Source organism: Sphaerodactylus townsendi, linkage group LG13 (assembly GCF_021028975.2).
Source record: "Sphaerodactylus townsendi isolate TG3544 linkage group LG13, MPM_Stown_v2.3, whole genome shotgun sequence".
NCBI classification, from domain to species: domain Eukaryota; kingdom Metazoa; phylum Chordata; class Lepidosauria; order Squamata; family Sphaerodactylidae; genus Sphaerodactylus; species Sphaerodactylus townsendi.
In genome coordinates this window covers 23,455,192-23,477,939 of record NC_059437.1, presented here as the reverse complement: position 1 = coordinate 23,477,939, position 22,748 = coordinate 23,455,192, and the positions used below count along the sequence as shown (strand labels likewise).

General features: G+C 43.3%; 1 protein-coding gene across 1 annotated transcript in view; it reads right to left on the bottom strand.

Moving 5' to 3' along the window:
* Positions 1-22,748, bottom strand: part of IL1RAPL2 (interleukin 1 receptor accessory protein like 2) — a 552,812-nt gene that overhangs the window by 218,582 nt on the left and 311,482 nt on the right. Inside the window, exon 4 of the mRNA XM_048514525.1 lies at positions 10,330-10,516. Within this exon, the coding sequence (XP_048370482.1) occupies positions 10,330-10,516 (187 nt within the window). The remainder of the gene's footprint in view (positions 1-10,329; positions 10,517-22,748) is intronic.

The following is a 22,748-nucleotide window of genomic DNA, read 5'->3' as shown; positions in this document are numbered from 1 at the left end:
ATAACATCATGCATATGAATGCTGTCAATCCCATGTTGCTGTCAATTTTTATAAATTTAATTTATTTAATTTATTTGATTGATACCCTGCCTTTCTCTCCCATGGAGACCAAAACTGGCTTACTTTGTTCATTTTATCCTCAGAACTCTGTGGGGTAGCTTAGGCTGAGATTGTATTGTTGACCTAGGTCAGGGGTCTGCAAGCTGCGGCTCTCCAGATGTTCATGGACTACAAATCCCATCAGCCCCTGCAGGGGGAGCCACAGGTTGCAGACCCCTGACCTAGGGTCACCCACCAAGTTTTCAAGGCAAACTGGAAGTTTGAGTCTGGTTTCCCAGACCCTAGTTAGTATAACCACCGCAGCAAGCTGGTGCTCCTTCTTCCTTCTTTTCAAAAGCACGCAAGTGAGCCCTGATCATTTAGATTACTGTTAACATTCCCTAGTGCAGTGGTGGCGAACCTATGGCACTCCAGATGTTCACGGACTACAATTCCCATCAGCCCCTGCCATCATGGCCAATTGGTTTGCCACCATAGGTCCATAGGTTCGCCACCATGGCCCTAGTGGTCTGCTTTCAGACAAAATTTGCTTGGGACTGCCCACATTCACATGAGCACACCGAGGCCCAAATTGCAGAGTTAGGGGGTGCCAATTTTTTAAGATATATTACAAGCCTTAACTATTTAGCGATTGAGTTTTAACCATTATGATTATATTAATGATGTTATATACTATTGTGAATGTTTATAGATAACATGTGTTGTGAGCTGCCCTGAGCCCAACATCAGCTGGGGTAGGGCAGGATAGAAATGGAATAAAAGTACAGTAAAAGCATACCAATATATACGGCAGTGAAAAATCAACTATTTGTAAAATGGGATAGTGAAATCAGATCTGGTTGTTTTCACAGGAATCTGATTCCAGAAGATTCTTAGTGCCTCTTTCAAAAGGATGGAGCCAAACTTTGCCTCATCCCAAAGACTTGATTTGCCCACTAACCACCATTAGTAGTACCATTGTCCCTAACTGTCATCTATCTCCAAGGCAATGAGGGAAGGAGAAGTGGGGGGAGTGGACACTGTACATGACAGGCATCTTTTGGATATCTCATTGAGTGACAAACGATAATAGCTACTCAACCCCCTCACCAGACTCAACCCCCTCACCAGATCTTTTTCTCCTTCTCGCCCTAGCATCTTTTCAGAGAAAAACAGTCAGGAAGGCTCCCCTCTCCTGGCTTTCCACAAACTATGTCCAACTGAATTATTCAAGAAGGCTATCCTACATAGGTAATGGGGTTGCACTGTACAAAATGGTTCCCAAAGTCACTTAGATAAGGTATTATGGACTGCAGGCTATACTGTGGTGTAGTAGGATCCTAGTAGGATCCTAGTATGTAATTTCTGCATTGTATAATGTGTTTTGTTAATACTTATGCTTTGCTTCAGTTTTGTTTTTAGATTTTAGATTAGTTCCATATTTCTACTATTCTGATCTTATTGCATTTTTAATTGAATGTTGATTGTATTGACTCACTCAACATAATCCGCCTTGGGTCCCAATAAGATAGGTGCACTATACAACACACACACACACACACACACACACACACACACACACACACACACACACACAAAGTTGGCTGCAACATATACCTTGCGGAGGGAGACTGAAAAGATCATCTCCAGTACCTGCTGTGTGTTCAGAGAAAATAATTACAATTTCCAGTTTTGTCTACCTGTACTAATAAAATTTAAAACAATAAGAATGAACAAGGAAAGGATCGATATCAAAGAGACAAATGCCAATGTTTAGGAGAAAATCAATGCAGGAAACCAAGTGTCAATTTCAATAACATGACAGGAGAAGCACAAGCTCTTTCAAACAGCAAAACTAGCGAATCACAGCTGCAATCCTAAATATACTTTGAACTCTGAATGGAATACAGACTCACACCATTCTAAACCCATGAACTTAAATGCTCTTAGAAGGGTGTAACTCTCCTTAGAATGTTACAACTCGCTGGTCTCTAGCAAGTTGAAATGACCATGATGGCATTGTAATGGGGAATATTAAATGCCATGTGGAAATTGAAGGGCAGCAGGTATATTTAGAATTTATAATCCTGTCAGAGTAACGAGCAGAAATGTGGATTGTGCGGCACGTTAAATTAGAATAGTTATCTCTCAAAAGACCAGCCATTTTACCTCAAAAGTTCATAAACATAAGGAGAACTTTACTTAACTGAGAGAGAAAACATATACAGTGGAACCTCGGTGTTAGCCGGTAAACCATCTGGTGACGGCCGGCGAACACCAAAAATTGTGTACTCCGAGGTACACCGTTTGCGCATTCACAACACCATTTGCATACGCGCAACGCCGTTTGTGTAGCCTCAGAAACTGATGGAAGCTTCCAAGTGCAGAAGTCAGCACCTGGCGATCAGCGATCTCCAAAATCAGCAATCACCGAAGGCGTCGATTTCTGAGGTACCACTGTACAGTATATACACATTAACAAAGTATCACAAATATATAGTTACATGCACGGTTCACAGTTTGTTACAGTTTGGTTGCAATACAATATATTTGACAGAGCACTTTTACATAGCATTTGGTTTACAACAGTACAGAGAACATCTTTTCACTTAGGCAAGCTAGTCAGTGAGTGAGGGAACAGAACACTACCAACAGATTTTAACTGTCACCTTTAGAATGTTTATACAGCTTCCTAGAATTCCTTGCTGCTTCGGTTGCCTCTGCATGCAAACAAGGCTGAATATGCCAACAGAAAGTTTATTCTCTGTTCCTTGAAAATGCAAAGGACAAAGACAACTTGAGCCGAGAATAACAGCCACTTATCTTTCACCAATCGGCTTTAGAATTTCTATTTTTCTTCTTCTTCCTTTACCACATTAAGAAGAAGGGATCAAAGATGGATCATATTTTACATCCTAAAATCTTTTTCTCTTCCTATCTCATTTTCCCCTCAGCAAACATTTTTCCTTAAAGTCTTATTCCTTCTGTGATATCTCTGACTCATGCACTCAATCCATGGTGTCAAAACAATCCTTTAGGCCTCATAGTGCCATGGAAACAGTAAATCCTTGAGAAGCATTTGATTAGTATAATTTCATTAGTATAATTTCCATTATAAAGGAAACTTATACTATAGTTAAAATAGAATGATTTTGATGTAAGGCATTGTACCTGGAGTGACATGTATATGTATAAATATAACCCTGAATTAACACCATGAAGTGGTTTCCCTCTGGGCTGATGGATTTAACTGGACCAGTGCACTCAATCATTTATTTTTATCCTGCCATTCCTCCAAGGAGCTCAGGCATACATAGTTCCCCTCACCTCTGCAATAAGTTCTATCTCCACAAAGCTCTCTGTGAGAGATTAGGATGAGGCAAACGGTCAGGTCCAAGGCAGTAAAGTTGGAATTTGAACCCATGTCTCTGCAGGCCTTCCTGACCTTTATCAGCAACCTAACCAACACATCATATTATGCTCTGTTTCACAGAAAGATGATAGTAGGGTTGTATATTCCTCCACCACAGAACAAAGCATGCTGGTCCTTCTCTGTTGTAGAATGCTCTGCCTGGATCCTAGTGCCTACCTAGCCCTGCTGCCCGCATCCTTTTGAAAGTCATTCAATGAACTATAAATGCTCTTGGAGCAAAGCACCATGTTTAATAATGCACAAAACAATGGTTTTGACAAAGACAGAGCATACAAATGAATAATAATTCTCAAATTCATTCGGGACTATATTCTAATGCAGAAGGACACAATTTTCTCAACCACTGCACCTCAACTGATCATACTATCATCTTTCTGTAGAACAGAGTTTAGGCAGCCAACAAATAAGTTGAGGGCTAGAGCTGGCCCAATCATTAGAAGGAGAAGCATTTTCTACTATAGGGCAAATTCAAAATATTAACTCATATCTCAGGTGCAAGGATGCAAAGAAGGAGTTGCGGCTCTGTGGAAAAGTGCTTGCTTTATATACATTCTGAAGGCCTCAGGTTCAGCCCTTGAACACTTGAAATGTGTACAGCTGACTCAGTTTAATCAAGAAAATACTCTGAAATGACTGAAGGCACTCTTTTCTCTACTTTTACTTCAGGGGCAGTTTTACCTGAAAAGACTACCTCAGACAGTAGATCTGAGAGTCAGTGAGGTATAGCAACTAGCATGTTGGACTAAGATTGGATATCTGGATTCAAATATCCACACAGCTCACTGGGTAACTCTGAGCCAATTGTTCTCTCTCAGCCTCCCACAGTGATGGTGAGTAGAAAATGGGGAAAGAAGAACCATGGTGTTTTCCGCATGGTCCAAATATCCTGGGATGGGGCAGTGACTTGTGCAAGATTTTCGCATGGTTCCTGGTCCTAAATCAGGGGTGCCATGTGCAATTTCCCTTATCCTGGGGTTTTCAAAAATCGCCAAATTGGCCGTTCGTTTCACATATCCTGCGCTGACCCTGCTGCCATGCAAACACCGTGGCAGCTGTGTTTATTTTTCCCGCCTTGCTGCCTGATCTCCCCACCCCATCAACCCACCTCCCTGACCTCCCCTTCTGACATCACGTTCTTCTCTCCAACCGACCTTTGCAGCCCACTCTTCCTGATATGTTCCCCTAGGCACATTTATTTTTCCCGCCTTACCACCTGATCTCCCCACACCAGCAGGCCACCTCCCTGGCCTCCTCTTCTGATGTCACGTTCTTCTCTCCCACCAACCGTTGCAGCCCTTCCCGACATGTTCCCCCAAGCACGTTTCCCGCTCAATGCAGCGGCCCACTGACATTCCACCTTGGTTAATGGGGAGTGAGGATTTGAAATTTCCCCGTTCCCCTCTTTGTGCATACTGTTTGCTCAAGAGGCTTTGCTTGGGAACTGCACTCATGCAAAAGAAATGTGAGTATTTCATCCTGGTCTTCACTCAATTCCTACATGGAGACATGCAGCCGTGTGAAGGGAGGAGCTGGGATAACATTGGCTCGGAATTTATGCTCCCGGTTGTACCCCAGTGTAATTATGCAGTGTGAAAAATGCCTTTGTAAGCTTTTGCAAGTACTTTGAAGAAAGGCAGGATTAAAGTGTGGTAAAATCTGAGCATGCTCATTGAAATTAATGTTAAGAGAATCATATGGGGTACTGGTCAATCAGTGCTTATTAGCCATGATAGCTAAATGGAACCTCCACGTACAGAAGCAGTACATCCCTGGCTCTATGAACCTGCAGATGAACAAGGTGTCTGAAAAGCACTTGGCAGCCCACTGTTAAAAATAGGTGTGATGTCCTGGAGGTTGGACACCATCCCACAGGAGTTTTCTTTGTCACAATTTTCTGCCTCCCTCCTCCCCCAGGGGAACCCTGGGCGACTGAAAAGGTTCCCAGGGGGACTGAAAAAGAGGTTTGAAGGGATAAAATTAGGGCCAGAGTACTAAAGTATCCAAGTGTGAATTGATAACTGAGGGACACTGAAATAAACTGACAGGCATTCTTTTTAAAAGTGAAGAATGAAGTTTATTCAGAAAGAAACACACAACTGAGATAATAACACCTAATGAGGAGTTGTGGGATGTGAGGTTTTCCTCAGGGAAAACACTCTCTCAGGCAAGTTCATAACTTTTAAATACAGCACTTTTCTGCAATGAAGGCTCATGCTGCTGGCATCACACCGTAGTTACCCAGACAGTTGGCCCTGAACTTTCCATTCTTATACTACTGTATGTATGCGGTTCTCTTGACTGTAGAGGGGGTTTAAATGTTTTCATCCCCCTCTCCACTAGGACCCACCTTTTGCTCTGTTGTAGCCTGTACTATGGCTAGACTATGTATCAGTGTTTAACAGGGGACAATAAAACATAATCCTGGTGTGCAGTTATGTGCCTGTATTAACTAATTTGTAGGGGTTACATGTGAGGAGTTTACCGAATGCTATTTACTGGTATGTTTGCACAGACCTGCTTGATCTTGATCTTCCGCTCTCTACGATCTGTTCACTGTATCTACATCCTGGTTAACCACTTCCCTGTTTGACAACTGCCTACAAACTTCCCCCTCCATGACCATGACCACAGCTTGGCTGGGCAGGTACTCAGTTCATTTTACTGACAAAACAAACTCCTGTTTAACAATTTCTTTGCGATCAAAAAGACCCCTCTGGAGGTCGCATAACCTGTCCCTCCAAAACATAAAACATAAAACACAAGACATAAAACACCAAACACAAAACATAAAACCCACACCCTGATCCGTGCTCGGGGTGGGGGCTCCAGGACGGGGCTTGGGGGCAGGGCCAGCCTGCTGCTGCGGCTCCTGTCCGAACCCACCTGCCACCTTGCAGGCTGCCTCCTGCCCTCCCCAGGCCCTGCAGGGAGGCAGGGGGCAGGGTGCTGTGGCAGGCGGCCCAGGAGCTGGCCTGCCACTGCAATGCCAGTTCAAATCACCCCTGCCCCCAAGTGTAGGGGGGTGCACGGGGCAATTTTGTACCCCCCCCCGCCATTGCACCCAGGGTCATTTGACCCCCCCGTCCCCTGGCTACTCTTCTCAGATATCCACATTCATGAATTTTCCAAGGCAGAGTTGGCATCCTAGCTGCCTGTCACAAAAGGATACTGGACTAGATGAACCTTTGGTCCGATTCAGCAGGGCTCTGTGACATTCTCATACAAAACGTATTTCAGTGAAGGTTATTTAGGTGATTGCACCTTATGGTAATGAGTTCCAGAATGGGGCAACAGTCTGGTGTTTTTCTGACTCATGCATCAAAATATCTCAGGCCAAATAAAGCAACAGTTGTTCCAGAGGTGAGACCTGTATTTAAAAACATTAAAAGCTAGAGAGTCAGGACAGGCCCCTAAAGAACCTCACTCACTGGCCCTGCCCCAGATTTACATTTTTAAGCAAAAGTCCCACAGAGCTTATTCTTCCCAGTTATTATCAGAAACAATTAACATCTCAAGAGATCATCTTCAGGCATCGCCACCATCTTGTTGGTAATTGCTCATGCCCTCATTAAAGCCCTTCAGAAGTGCAAAGGAATGACAAAGTTAGAGGACATTCCACTGTGCTCTCTTCACCACACAGCAATCTTCTTTTTTTAAAAAAATGCCTTGTAATGGACTTGCTGCCATGTTGCTCTTTCTGATGCATAATATCAATTCTGCTCAATTTAGCCAATATGACAGCTTAATAGTTGGTTGTCACCCATCAGGCAGACACTGTATAACCTGTGCATGGCACATGGGTAAAAACTGTCTGTATATGCAAAGTAAAGACATCTGAGTTGACTTCCTACCATTATATTAAACCATTGATTTGGGACAGAGCCACCCAAATTTGTTCCAGCATTAATTTGGAAAAAAAAAGATTATTTTTCTGGATGCAAAAAAAAAAATCAGTTCGGAACTGAGAACCGAGCAGTTTGGGGCACAACTAGATTATACAGCAGTCCCTGGAACAACCTAGAGATGCTATGGCTGTTTTATCTTGGGATTTTGGTTGCTTTAAAATCTGTGGGGCATGATCTGTTCAGAATCAAATTGAAGGGGGAGAAGGGGCATTTGGGCACTGAGGAAAGACAGAGATGAGGAAAGTCAGATGTCCCTTCTCCCACCCATGCTGTAGGCCTGAGAAGGGTCAGGCATCTGCAGCATTTTTAATGTAACAGAAATCCTGAGGTAATATGACTGTGGTGCCCCTGGGTTCTCACCAGAGATACCATATTGTCTAATTGGGCTCTCAATTATTTATTTATTTGCTCAGTTTGTATCCACAGTCCCTACCACAGTGGTCCCTCAAGCCCCCCTTGTGCCACTGACCCCAATTATGTACGATGTTCATTAATTTATTTAAAATATGTAGGTTCCACCTTACCTTCTTTGACTTTAAGTGGTTAGCAATGCAAAAGGAATTTGCAAAGACACAAAAGACTGACATCCATGACCAAAGAAAAAGCACCATGCAAATTAAAAGGTCACTTACAACCAAGTGAGAAAGGCAGTTCCAGGGAACCATCTTAGAAACAAAGGCTCTGTCTCCTATCGCACATGCTCAAATCAACATCCAGGAGTGCTGGAGCCCATGGAAATGCAGCTCCCATGACCCCCAGCATTCCAAGATGCCTTAGTGACTATGCACAGCACAGCTCAAAGTCTCAGTTCTTCATTCTAAAGCTTTTTCAGCATTGTAGGAAATGGAGGACAGTAGCACAAAATACTCCAGGGGGCAGAGGATGGGGGACTGAGGTAATATGTATAATTTTCAGGTACAGCTGGATCCCAGTCAGTCTGAAATCTGATCCCAAAAGAGATGTGGAGGCAGACATGTCAGATGCTGGTGTCCAACTCAACCCGCTCCAGAATCCAGAGTTCGCAGAGTAATGCTTTCTTCTTTGCCTCCAAAGAGTCTTATAATCAGCTACCCCCCCCCCCCCATATTAATATTCTAATTGCACAATCCACTACTTGTACATTCAGTACCACATTCAGGATTCCAGCTTTCCCAAATATGCATGCACAAACTCAGTTCCATGTCCCATTTCCTGTTTGGCTCTACCAGCTTGTATAAATTTCTCCAGACATCTGGGGGCAAAGCCCTTTTAATAGCTGACAAGAGACACAAACACCAAATTTCATTTCTACTCACCCCATGTCAGAATGCATGTTTTGTCAGCCTGCATTGAAATAGGCAGGGTTCTTGTAAGAGAAAAAACAGACTGACAGAGCATCACTGAATGTCTTGCTCTCTGCTGACATATCATGGCTCCCTGTATGTCATCCCAGTTCCAAATAAATTATTTGTGCACAAACTAAGCACAGCAAGGCTGATGAGATGGGACTTAAATTGCCTCATTTTGCATTGGCAGCAGGACTCAAACAAAGCTGGGTTTGGCTGATGGAAAGATTCAATAGCAATTCTTATTAAAATGAGCCACTTTGATTTTCTCACCCTTTATCTCTCTCTGTTTTGTTAATTACTTGCAAATTTTTGTTGCTTTTAACTTTATATGCAATATAAACAACAGCAACTTGCCAAACAAGAAAGAAAGAAACCAGGGCTCACTGGCAGAGCAGCTGCTTTGCTTGCTGCAGGTTCCAGGTTCAATTGTTGGCATCTTTAGTTCAAGGAAACAGGCCCTGGGAAAGACTTTTCTTTGCTTGTGATTTTAGAAAGTCACTGGACATGTCAAAGGAGACAATGTTGGGCTAGATGGGCCAATAGCATGGTTTGTTTGGGCGGCTTCATAAGTAGAAGCTTCACCCTCTTGTCTACAAGACGTTTGGAAGGGGGAAATAAGTATCCCAAACTCTGTGCTAGATTCTGAATGTACAAAGAGCATTTCTGGATCAGATTAAGGCCACCAGGAACAGGGGCTACTGCTTAACAGCAGAGAACTAGCTTCACATGCAGAATGTTCAGTTCTTGTCATTATCAATCGAAGGATCAAAGGTGTTAGGAAAGACCCTTCTCTCTTTGAGATCCTAAGTCAGGGTTTGTGGTTGAGGCTGTTGCCAATTCTGGAATTTTGAGAATGGGTGAGTCGGTGTCACCACAAAATGGCTGCCATAGGGTATGGGATCCAATCAGAAAATGATGGGAGGCTGCAAGCCAAGCATCCTCCCATGATCGAGGAAGCTATTTTTAATGGGCATTCCCTTAATATCAAAAGGTTATGCCTTCTCCTGGGGTCTTCTGAACAACTTCCTGCTCTTCTTGGCTGGAGGAGAGCCAGGACTGATTATCTGCTTTTAGGAAGAAGAAAATGAGCACCAAGAAATAAATTGGTGGGGACCAGATGCCCAGTGACACTACTTTGGGGATAAGCACCTTAGCAAATGACTGCCAGGCAAAGGAGACAACACTATGCCTGACTGGTCTGAGTCTGTTCAAGGAAGCTACATATTTTATATTTCTAGTTCAGTATCATGCTTCATGAATTTGTAAAGGATGGCCTTCTCCTCAGATGTCTGACAACATATTACCTCTATACACAGTATATTCTATTTGGCTAGAATATGGCTAATTGGGTTAGCACCTGGTTTAGTCTAATATGAGCATATATCATGTTTTTAAAAGCTAGCAATCATTATTGTACCTTGCTGAGTTAGCTATGCACTATGCAAAGAAACACCTCCTTTTATCAGTTTTCCACCTACCACCATTTAATACCAGGGTAACTCAAATTAAAGTATTCTGTGAAAATGATACAGATTTCCTTCTTCTGCACTGCTCCCCATTTTATGAACCTATAATATGTGGCTTAGGCTACCTTAATGTTAAACAACCCTTATAACTGCATTACCTTGTACCATATTACATCTGGTTCTTGGTTTCCTGTTTTGTAATCCTCAATATCCGGGCAGGAAATTATCTTTGTTCTAGTGATTTCTGATTTTTCTAAATAGCGGATTGTGCTATTGTAGCAAAGTCCCGATTCATTTTCAGCGACTGTTAAGGACATCGACACCTTCATGCAGTATGTTGAATTTCTGTAGAAAAAAGAACACAGAGGTAAGATTTATAAAAATCAGTCAACAACTAATAAATTTGATAAGTCATTTCTGCTCTAGAGTGTCCAAAAAATGTAAAAAACTAGAATTTGAAAAATAAACACTATAAGGTGAAGAACAAAAACCTTGTAATTAAAAGCATATGAACATACCTTCACAAACAATCAGCAACATTCAGAAGGTTATCAGTGCATAACAACAGTTTTAGATTATTAAAATGATTATATTATAATTCTTGCCTACCATATGAACCCCCAGAGAATGGATTAGTTAATGGAATCACAAGACCCAGGGTTGTATGTAATCAGGAAGCCCTCCCAATGCATTGATGGGGCAATCATTGGTAGAAAGTGAAAATGCTTTGCAAAGAAATTGGGCAATCCTGTTGACAGGAAAATAAATTAACTGCTATGGCTGGATGATGTCTCTGTCAGGGACATATCCGCTTAGTCTCTCTCTCTCTCTCTCTCTCTCTCTCTCTCTCTCTCTCTCTCTCTACTGCCATTTCTGCCAGAGCCCTTCAGGAGTGGGCGGTCTATTAAATTTAATAAATTATAATTTCTACTGCTTGTGAAAACAAAACTTGGCAATGAGGGACGCAGTAACCATCATATCAATGTTACTGACTTCTCGCAAATGTAGTAAATGGCTGTGTTGACATCTGTGGACTTTATGGTATGCACCAATAGGAGTGGTTTGGGTCAGGTGTTGAGTTGCAACTATGCCCCTCTAAAAAGGACCAGGAGGAACCATATTATTCCCAAACTAGTCCAAATAATAAGGAGGATTTAGGCTACGTTTTATTATTGGGAATGGGGGATATTATATTTAGCTTGGAAAATCTGTTTTGTCCAGGCATTGGAAACTTGTGCTGGCCAGGAATATCATAGCTGCTGAAATGGACATGGAAAGTTCTGTTTTGGATAAGAAAAAAATAAGCTATTGAGATCCAGTGAAAGGATATTCCGATATGAATAACTTCAGCTCTAATTGATGGCAAGTGCTTGATTACTGGAATAACCAATATATAATCGTACAACCCCCCCCCCCAAAAAAAAAGTACCTGTTAAATGTAGGATTTGAATGGTGCCCTTATGCAACTGTGTTTTGACAACAATGAAGAAAACAACACAATCCCTAATTGTTTCTGTAAGGCTTAAGCCATGACCATAGCCCAGGTAAATTGTAACTAGACATTTTCTAGCTTTCTATAACCTCTTTATATGAAACAGAATAAATATTAAGCACCCAGAGTGGAAAACAAGGTTAAAATACTCACCTTTCACAGTGCTAAGGAAAACACTGTTAAAAACAGCACACACTGCTATTTATTGTGATGTTATCATCAAGTATTTACAGGCTATGCAGGAGTGCTGCAACCCAATCTGTCAAATTCTGAGTTTCATTAGGCATGTTGGGAAACACGGCCCTTTAAGAGGAGCCTACAAAGGATGACAAACATCCTAATGAGGGCCGTGTTTCCCCATCATGCCTCTTTTTGTCACTTTAATTGGGTATACCAAAGCCAAAGGGGTTTGGAGAAGGACTAGGTGGTTTTGAACTATCAAAGGCAACCCTGGAGATGAATTTGACACCATGCAAGATGGTTCCCTGCTGAACCAAGCACCACTCGGCAACTATGTGTGATTGTGTTTTCCTGAGGCGTGTTATTCTTTCAAAATAATTTGCTTGGAGGAATAGAGAGGACAAACTGGGGATTCCCCTCCTGCAAGATATCACTCCAGGATAGCTCTGGAGTAGATGATTCGATGGCCCACCTCATACATTTCATTATGTTTTTGGTTGTTCAGATGCTAAAAGTCCCACTGAGTGAAGCGAAACTTGGGCCAAATTTATATTTGAAGCAGAAAGTGACAGGAAGAGTCCTGAACCACCCTATAGTGCAGATAGAAAATACCATTTGTGGATGCTCTCGACACACACATACACACAAAAGAACCCTGCAAATTCAGAACTAGCATTCCTAATACATTATAGTAGCAGCTCAGACTTCTGAATGAGGACTCTGAAGTTAACAACCTGCCTAATTATTTGATTTGCAAAGGCTACCTGAAGGAGAAGATAAAAGGCACAAATTGAGGCCATCCTAGTGACACTATAGTGCAAACTTCAAACTAGAGCCCTGCCTTCTTAAGCACTTTGCAACTTTGCTCTGGTACAGTGAGATTTCCCAGAGCCCCTGGCAATTCGGTCCCTATCAGAGCAACATCTAAAGTACCAGATAAGGAGGAAGACCTCCAGAAAACAAACAGAATGAAGTTGTCAAGTCCACTGTACTTTAAACCATGAAAATCAAAGGGTAAGGCCTGGTGTTGTTACAAGAAATAGTGCTACTAATGATAGCACTTCCACACACCACTATGAATTATAGGTCTTTTGGGGGGACAGAACTCACCAGGAAAGAGTTAAGAAGAGTTAAGTGCACCTGTAAAAAGGTGAGCAGGAAAAAATTTCCAAATGCTAGCTAGGGCAATCCACATCTTCTCAGACCACTGTTCACATCCCAGAGATTATAATGCTGATCCACCTTACAGGATTGTTGTAAGGCCTGCGTCCAGCCACACCATTAAGAAAAATTAAGAAGTGTACCCCTTTCCTTAAGGGGTGGCAGCAGCAATCCCACTTTCTGCAGCCTACCAAATCCTCCAAAATGTTATTCCTCGGGGTTAGTGGTGTTGGAATAGACTATGTCTGGTGTACAAATAAAGAGAAAAACTCTGCAGGGGGCAGCAAGTGGGACAGTGATGTCAGAACCTGCTCTCCTGTTACATGTAATTTCTTGTTTGCCTCCAGATTGCTATTCTTAGGGCAATATCCCTGCTTCTTCTCTTCCTCAGCTGGCGATGTAGCTGAGATCCTGTCTCAGTCTCTTCCCTTCACTATCAAGTATTCTAATTCTTCAATAAAGCTTTATATTGCACTTTGATCAGGTTATACACCTCTGCTGTCTAAATCACTCTGGCAATTAGTGGACACTCTGCCAACAAGGGGTCACTTTAGTTGGGTTCACTTCAATTGGCAATCTGAAGATGAAGGGGGGAATTGGTGAATATCAGCACAACCTTATACATAAGACATGGAACCTTTTCATTTAATAAACACACTGGAGGAATGATGTCATTTGGTATCTGTTAATATATGGCTTCATAGTTCATACTATGTGTTGAAGTGACAGACATGCCCACGCACACACACAAAAAAGGAAAATAACTGTACTAAAGACAAGATGCGATTGAATTGTGAATGCTCAATTATGGCCTCCCATCGCCAATGTGTGCCTCAATAACCACAAGCAAGCATGTGTCGATCTCTTAATTAAGCCACAATTTGCGGGGGCTAGTTGTCAGCCCTGAAATTTCTGTCTGCTGATCAGAGAAGGAGCCTTAAAGTCTAAGAACTGAAAACACTAGAAAGTAAAGGAGGAGGCAAGTTGGGGCGTTCTTCTGTGCTCATAAGCCTACAGGACTACAGCATTTTGAGACAAAATTCAGGAAAAAAAGCTGAGCCATTTTCACGGGTTGGAGGCGGTGGTGGCTTGGTGCACCAAGGCAAACTGCAAATTGAGGAGGGGTTTGCCCATCAAACCCATCATGAGCCAGTTCTTCTCAAAGCTCGTCTGGCACTTTGCAGGATGACAGCTCTGCTGAAACAGGGCAAAGATAATGCTCCCAAACCTTTGCGGGAAGAGCTTCAAAAATCTGCATGCTGCCTGCCTGTGTTTTCTGATTCATTATTTATATAATCAGCACATTTGAGCAATTGTTAACAATTAACTTACCTGGATGATTATGGATCCTCCTGATTACAAGAAAGGTCAACCCGTCACTAAGCCTGGATTCTAATAATAAAATGTTCATGGGAGGTTTTTAAAATAAGCATTTGGTTTAATTTAGCAGCCCCATATTTTTCTGCTAACAATCTTGTATTATTTAGCTTATATTTTCCAACACTGCCCATGGCGGATTCTATTTAAAGTGCTTGCTGGAACAAGGACCTAAAACCACACAGTTACTCTCATTAGTTACAATTAGGAGTGGGCTGGGTTGAGAAAACTGACTGTCTGATTAGCAAAATACTGTATGCACTGCCAGAAGGGAGACAAGACATTATACGGGGATTAGTAGGGCACAGCATATATTTGAACACAGTGCAAAAATAGTAAATAGCCAAGCGCACGGTGGGGCCCCTCCTCATATATCAGCAATTAAGATGGAATTTGGTTAGGCACTCCAATGAATAAAATTCCCAAGAATGTCCTAGTCCATGGCGAAGTGACACCATGGGTCCACTAGCTCAGTATTGGTCCATTCCACGCAGCACAAAAAAAGTCTTCTGTGGGATGTCTTTTAAAAGGCGACTACCTCTTTTCACTTCACACACCCCAAATAAGACATCCACGGGACGTCTTAAGAACATAAGAACATAAGAACAAGCCAGCTGGATCAGACCAGAGTCCATCTAGTCCAGCTCTCTGCTACTCGCAGTGGCCCACCAGGTGCCTTTGGGAGTTCACATGCAGGATGTGAAAGCAATGGCCTTCTGCAGCTGTTGCTCCCGAGCACCTGGATTGGTCTTCAAAAGAAGCAGCTTCTGGTGTGTTTTCCAGACAGCAAAAGCATCTGAGGGGAAAAGAGGCTGATTCCCGCCTGACCATTTCACAGTCTGGTCAGTTTCACCCCCAGCTTGCTGAAGGTTGCCCCAGGATGTTTGCTCTGCAGGCTCTGACCCTGTCTGCCTTTTCAGTCCCAAAAGTACATAGTTGTACTCAGCTGGTCCTGCCGATTCCAGCAATATATAGTTTTCTTCCTTTTTTAATTTTGGACTTCCTTTTTGTATCTTTGAAGATACACAGACAAGCATGAGAGAATCTTAGCCGCTTGGAGGACTCCCATTGAAAAGCATTGGGACCCCAGAAGATAGCTCTCCCAGCCTGTCTCAGGTGATAAGCAGACATCATTCCATTAAGTCTGATTCTTGGGAAAGGGCAAGGTGGTACGGGCAGAATTCTCTCTGTATGTGAAAGGATCTGACCTGATGGCTAGTCAGTGAAAACCTTTCTGTACCTGCAAGCATTATAGAAAATACAAACCACACTCTGAAGCTATAACTAGCTTAAACTTATGTGCCTCAGCCAGGTTTCTCTTATGACCTGCCTGGAGACCTGTGCTGCTGATCTGTTCTCTAAAACAACTTGCAAAAAAATCTTCTTTGTTATTTTCATACCATTCCTGCCTCAGTGATCTGTGTTCTTCTTGCTCACTACAAAACTTTCCTCATGGCAATGAACTCAAAGCCTTTTCACTGCTGCTGTAAGAACAACTTGAAATTGAAGAGAGGGTTTCAAACAAACCTGGTTCCCCAAAATCATAAGAGGCTGTGGGGGTCCCATTGGTTGACAGAAAAGACTTCACACAATGTGCCACAATAAAATGGCTGCCAGGGGGTCCTGGAGCCAATTACAAAAGGGTTGCAGTGATGCTACAGTTCAATTTCAAAACATTGTGAAGTTCCATAAAATGTTATGGGGTTCCAAGCCAAGCATCCCATGACAGAAACAGCTGTTTAAAAGATGTGCTCTCTGAAAAGGTACCTGAGTTATCCTGATACACTGACTACTCCAGTGAAGTGCAGGAAAGTTTGGGGAAAGTGAAACTTTGGGGAAGAAGCAAGCAGGCCCCAGGAGACACATTGGTGGACATCACTTCTTTAAATGAAGGTGCTGGGGATTCACCCTGGGACAGGCAAAGCATACACATTGCCGATGGCAGGTCCCAATTCAATGCAAGGATGAGTTTGACCAAGAAAAATCACATTTGCATGTAGAGGGGAATGGCGAAGGGGGAGTGTTTATTAGCATATGTAACCTCTGGATTGGGTTTATATTGAGATGCCACAATGTCATTTATTGTGGTGGTGGTGGTGGTGGTCCCTGCCTTTATAAAACACAGGCCAAGAAAGCAGATTTGTGAATTTCAAGCTCTGTAGTGCTAAAAAACAAGATCCAGGCATTGTGCTCTACCTGTCTCCTGGGAACATATTTGTTACATTAGACGGCCATGTTTTGTAACCGCTCCAGTAGAATCAGAATCTAGGGTTCTTTCAAAATAAGTTCTACTGATTGTTCAATTTCTCCCCAGGCAAGACCTAACATGGTAATCATTTGGGATTCTGGTAACCATGTGAGATTAATCCTAAATGTAATGGTATACTTTACTTTGTTCCAGAGTTCTTTTATGAAAATTAGTTTTGTCGGTTCTCATTTCTTTCTACCGTTTCTCACTTACATGGAAAAAGTTATATGTGACTTGAACCATCTGAGGATACAACCACAGCTTTTTAACAGCATTTTTCATCCAAAGTGATCACAGAAGGAATTTCTAGGTTGCATGGCTCTATCCATAGAAGGCCTATGTCACATTAGGATCATACATAATTCTAGGATTCACTGCCACAAGGTATAATGATGGCCATAAGTATAAATGCTTCTAACAGAAAAGAAAACAAATTAATAGTTTACAGTTTAGAACAGTTTTACAATTTTAAACAAAAATACTCTGGCGGTTTGACTTAAAGGGCAAGCCCACACTGACAGCAAAGGCTAGGAATCCGGCTACTCTTCCCTAGCTGTTCAAATCTGTCTCTCCTATTCCCCTTGCATGAGACTGGGCACTGCCCACTCCAATTCTGGCTTCCACAATTGAGGTCAGTGGCATGCTAGTTTGTAGGTAGCCCAAGCCAGCACCTCCCCACCATGGCAAGCTATGGGACAGACTCCCAGAAAAATATAAACAAGGGTGCTAGGAACTTTCCTTCACAGGAATACCCTCCCTTGGACATTGGGCAGGGCACAACTTTGGGTTGGGGTACATGGGAACTGTCCACTGTACTTTGTAAATCAGCTGGCCGAGCAATTCTCATTCTCATGACTCATTCCCTACGTAGCAACATCACAGAGAGCGTGTGCAAATGAGCACTGCCACCTGTTATGGGTGCCATTTGAATGGCAATAGCATCTGCTTCAGGAGTGTCCCCTAGCAACCCCCACCCCATGATGGTTCTGTGGACCCTCCTCCCAGAGCCCCAGAGACTTTGCTGAGCCAAGCATGGGGAAAGGGTGTCATGTAGCTCAGAGTGGGGATGTTTGCATGTGGGCAGCACTTTTACCATTCTGGTCCTTGCCAAGGAAGGTCAGCCACAGGGGTGGTCATCTTCCCTGGACTGGGGAGGGGGCCTCTCCAATCATTGAATGACCCCATATGTCCCTACACGGCCTCTGCGTTCAGCAGAGGCCAATTTGCTGGTGGTTCCCAGCCCCTCAATGACACGGCTGGCCTCCACCCGGGCCAGGGCTTTTACGGCCCTGGCCCCTGCCTGGTGGAACACTCTTCCTCCAGCTGTCCGGGCCCTGCGGGATCTTGGAGAGTTCCGCAGGGCCTGTAAGACCGAGTTGTTCCACCGGGCTTTTGGGGAGACCAGCTGTTGAGGGTGAGCGCCCTCTTTGTCTTTCCCTTTTAACATCTTGGGAGCTGTAATTAGATCTACCGCCCCCTCTCTGGGAGGGGTTTTTATTGTTAGTTTTAAATCCTGGACGCCAAGTGGAATGCTGTAGTTTCATGTTTTAAATATGTATATTTATACTGATTATTTATTGTTATTATTGTTTCTGGAATATTATTTTGTTGTTCACCGCCCAGAGCCCTCAGGGGATGGGGCGATATACAAATGTAATTATAAATAAATAAATAAATAAATAAATAGTCAGATTTAGTAGTACAATCATAATGGTGTTCTACTAAAATGCTACTTTATTAGCATGCCTGGAAGAAAAAAGCATTGCTGTATATTTTCTATTGTAAACTCACTGCTTTTATTGAATTGTACTCTAAGCTCCTGGAGGTCAAGGAAAGGAAAGGGTTCCCATTCACAGAACAAGGAAAGGTAACAAAGGATTGAGACTCTGCAACTGCTAATGCACCCACTTGTGTGGGAGGCTGGCAAAATGAAAAAGAAACCACTCTCTATTATATAAGAAGTAGAAGAGTTGCTACGTGAAGGTTTGCAGAAATGACCTCAGCAAGAACAGATAACTTTGGAAGACAGTTTTGCAAGCAGGAAGGAAACGGACTACAAATCAGACAAATGTAGGCCGTAAAGCATTAGCAGCAATCCTACTCCACCTTAAAGAAAGAGGCTCTCAGTTGTCAGGAAACCTCTGCTTAGGAGATTAGATCAGGAGGTTGCAAGTTAGTCTTCTAAAGAAAGGTTCAGTACCCACAAGCTCCCCAGCATGCCATGAGGTCAGCCACAAAAGACTGCCACATATCTGCGTGAAAAAGATATGCCGCCCCCTGCCATCCACATTAGAAGTGGGCGTTCGGTTAAGAACTCGGGGAAAAAACCATTAAAATATTTTTCACCTGAAAAAAAGACAGCAATAAAAGGGAGCCAAAGAATCAGATCATGAAAAATGCTGATTTTTTCAGCACTTTTCAGGCCCATTTGGATTCCTTTATAAAAAGAGAGAAAACCTCTCTCCCGCTCTCACTTACCTGCAGACTGACCAGGTCTAGTGTTTAACTGCACTCCAAAGGTATCAGCTTTTTTCAGCTTTTCAAAAATTTCCATGTCTAATAAATCCAAATCTGAAAAATACCATTTTTTTTTGCCCACTCCTAATCCACATGCTCAAGAGATGCCAAGGTTGCCCACTTTATTGATTAGTTCAGTTCCAAAGTTAACAGTCACCCTGTAGCCTGGCTGGTTTGTTCCTCATTACCTTCACCTGCCTTTCTCCAGATTCTTAAGAAAACTTCACTGGCTGTGGTCCTTCACCCGGTCTTGGTAGGTACTAGCTCTAGCCACCTCAACTTCTGCCAGAGTTAATGTTGACAGTAGCTAGGACACCCAAATTTGGCTCAGTGGTAGTTGTGACCTCTTGGCCAGGAATGCAGCTTTCCCCATTCAGAGGAAGTCCTCTGTCTCTGTCCCATGTACAGAACTCAGACCTTAGTTTAAGCAAAGCAAAGCCTTTATTGGCATAAATAGAACAATAACAACAACAAAAGACAGCAAACATAAAAGTTTTAAAGGCAAAAAGGATAACCTCAGATAAATACATATTGTTACTGGCTCTGAATTATTTCCATAACAAAAGCTTGCAACCTATTCACAAACAACAGAATCAGAGTTATTCAACAGGAGAAATAATCTAATCAAATCTGTTAACTCAGATTGGAAGAGAGGATGTAAATTGACATATTTAGATCTAATTGTGGCAAATTTAGTGCAATGTAATAGCTGGTGAGCCAATGTTTCAACTCAGACCTCAAGGCTATTCTCCTTGCCAGTTCCCAGCAGGTCCCAGTGAAATATACTCCTCCTACATCTGAACCCTTTCAATCCTCATTCTCCTGGACCTGCCTAATTTCCTAGGTCTACTACAGAGTAGGTCTTTTCTTCCAAGGAGATCTTTGCACTCATGCAGGCCTTGTCTCCTTTGGGAACTGGCTCTGGTTGTCCTTCCAGCAGAGCCAACAAAGTGTAGTAAATAGTGTCAGACTGTAATCTGGATTCCCCAGTCCTTTACATGAATTCACACAAATTCTCTATAGTAGCTCCCATCTTGTGGAACAGGCTGCCTGAGGAGGTCAGGAAGGCGCCCACTTTTCTGCAGAATGAGGCAAACAGTAATGTTCAGAAAGACTTTTTTAAAACCCGCAGATCTGTAGTAGAATGGAACGGTCCTGGAGGGTGCTCTTATAATGGAACAGGACTGCACTGCAATAAGTATTCTAGGTATCATCTTGCTTTTGCTGCATTATCTTCTACGTCTGAAATTCCTCTAAACCTTGCTGAGGCAGTTGTGGGTTAAATTGTCCATTGATTCTGTAATCCTAGACCAACTGCCTTGTTCATTGGACGTCTTAGGCTGTATGACTGCATTGTTTTTAATTCTTAATCTGCCCTGAGTCTCCACAAGAAAGGCATGTGTAACCCCCATGCCCAGAGTAAGTTGATCCAGTAAGGGGGTGGAGACTCAGAGCAGCAGAAAGGCTGCAGAGCTCTTTGGAGAAGACAAGGCTACCAGACTCGGACCTTGATTTCTATAAGCCCTTAACACCTTGTTAAGGTAAACTGCAATATTATTGGGAACTACTGGGAAGGTAGTTGTTTGTTTTTGCTATGTTGTAAATGTTGGAGTTTATTGTTTCAGGGTTTCTTTTTGTGGTTGTAATGGGTGAGAGTTCTCCTGGAAACCTTCATCATGTTGCATCCTGTTCACCAAGCCCTTGGAGTCTTCAGGAGCCAACCCACTTGCAAAGAAGAATTGGACTTGGCAGTATCAGTAGACTGTAACTAGAAGGACTTGAAATGCAACCTGAACAGGACCTTGAATTGTAAATGTTAAATGTTGATGTTTAATGTTAATTGTAAAGAGAAGTAAACTGTTTTGTTTAAATTTGGTTCTTTGCAACTCCTTCCAAGTACTGCCCCACAGAACCCACAAGCTGACGTTACACATGCTCTAAATAAATAAATAAGAAGGGTTTCATTGTGGAGGACTGCATTCTTAATCTCAGCACCATCGTTTTGAATCCCGTGTAAATTATCATCTTATATTCTAATAGTCAAGTCAACAAATTTGGTAACTGGAGCTGTGAATGGCCAAGACAAATCTTCAGAATTTCACAAAAGGGTCTAGACAACCCAGGTCTGAACACCTGCTTTTCCGTGGAAGCTCACTGGGTGACTTCAGACCACTTGCGTTCTTTGACCTAACCTACCTCACAAGGATGTTGTGCAAATAAAAAAGAGGAGAGGAGAACAGTGTAAACCAGGGGTCTGCAACCTGTGGCTCTCCAGATGTTCATGGACTACAATTCCCATCAACTCCTGTCAGCATGCTATGCTGGAGGGAGGGAGGGGAAAGGAAATAGTGCATGTAGGAAAGTACTGGGGAAAGCAATCCCCCCCCCCCCCAACAAACTTTTGAGAGTTCCCTCTCATGAATGTGGACCTGGCTCTGTAACCAGTCCCACACAACTGGATATATTTCAGCAGTGATGTGTTTTAGCATACACCCACAATACTGATGTCCTAGGCCAGAGTGTTCAAGTATTGCCTGCCAAACTGAAGGAGGTGTTAAGCTATCAGTATCTGGAGTTTCCAAGAAACTATTTTAAAAGCTAATTACAAGTGTTAATTATCACAATTTCCTAGAAAAGTGAAAAACGTGTACGTGGGAATAAGACTGAGATCCTAACCACCTAATGCACAATTAGTTTGACATGGATACTACTTTGAGAGAGACTGATGGCACAACTGAATCCCCTACCACATAAAGGCCTCCCCTACCACACAGCTGCTTTAAAATGTTTTGAGGCAGGAAATAAAATGTTTCTTCAGTGGAGTTCCACATTGTTTTTACCACACAATATTTTATTTGCAGCCTCAAAACGTGAAGCATAGAAGCAATGGCCGTTTCCGCACGAATGCAGAAGTGGCCGGGTCGGCGTACTCGACGCCGAGCTGACGATGCTAGGACCGTCCGTCCGTACGGCCCTAGAAACAGCCGGGCAGCCGGCGGCGCGGAGCGCCGGCGCCCGGCCAACCCGGCGAATTCCCCAGGCCTCGAAAGCGGTCAGCCCGAGGCCTGGGGACACGCCCCCTGGCCCTGCGCGCCTGCTCCAGCGGCGCAGGGCAGGGGGGCGTGTCCCCAGGCCTCGGCAATGTGCCAGAGGCCCGGGGACAAGGTAAGTACAGGGAGAAAGGGGGGGAAGCACCAGGAAGCCGCTGCCATTCGCACAGCAGCGGCTTCCAGCCGGCGTTTCCCCAACAAGTGCGTTTCCAAGCGCACTGGGGAAACGCCTGTGTGGGGACGGGCGGGCGGCACGAGGGCAGCGTGGCTGCGAAGCAGCTGCGCCCCCTATGTGAATGGCGGCATGGGGACGGCGTTTTTGCCGTCCCCAGGCCGCCATTAAACGCCCATGTGGAAACAGCCAATGTTCTCAAGTAAAAAAGGAGGGAGAAAGGGAGAAAGCACAACATGGCGGCCAGGAATTGTTTGGAGGGGGCAAGTGCAATATCCATTGTAGTAAACGGTGGGGGATTGAAAACATTTTGCAAACATTTTGGGGGATTTGTGTGCTGAAGGCCACTGAGTCAGATTCTTGGTCTACCATGATTAGAA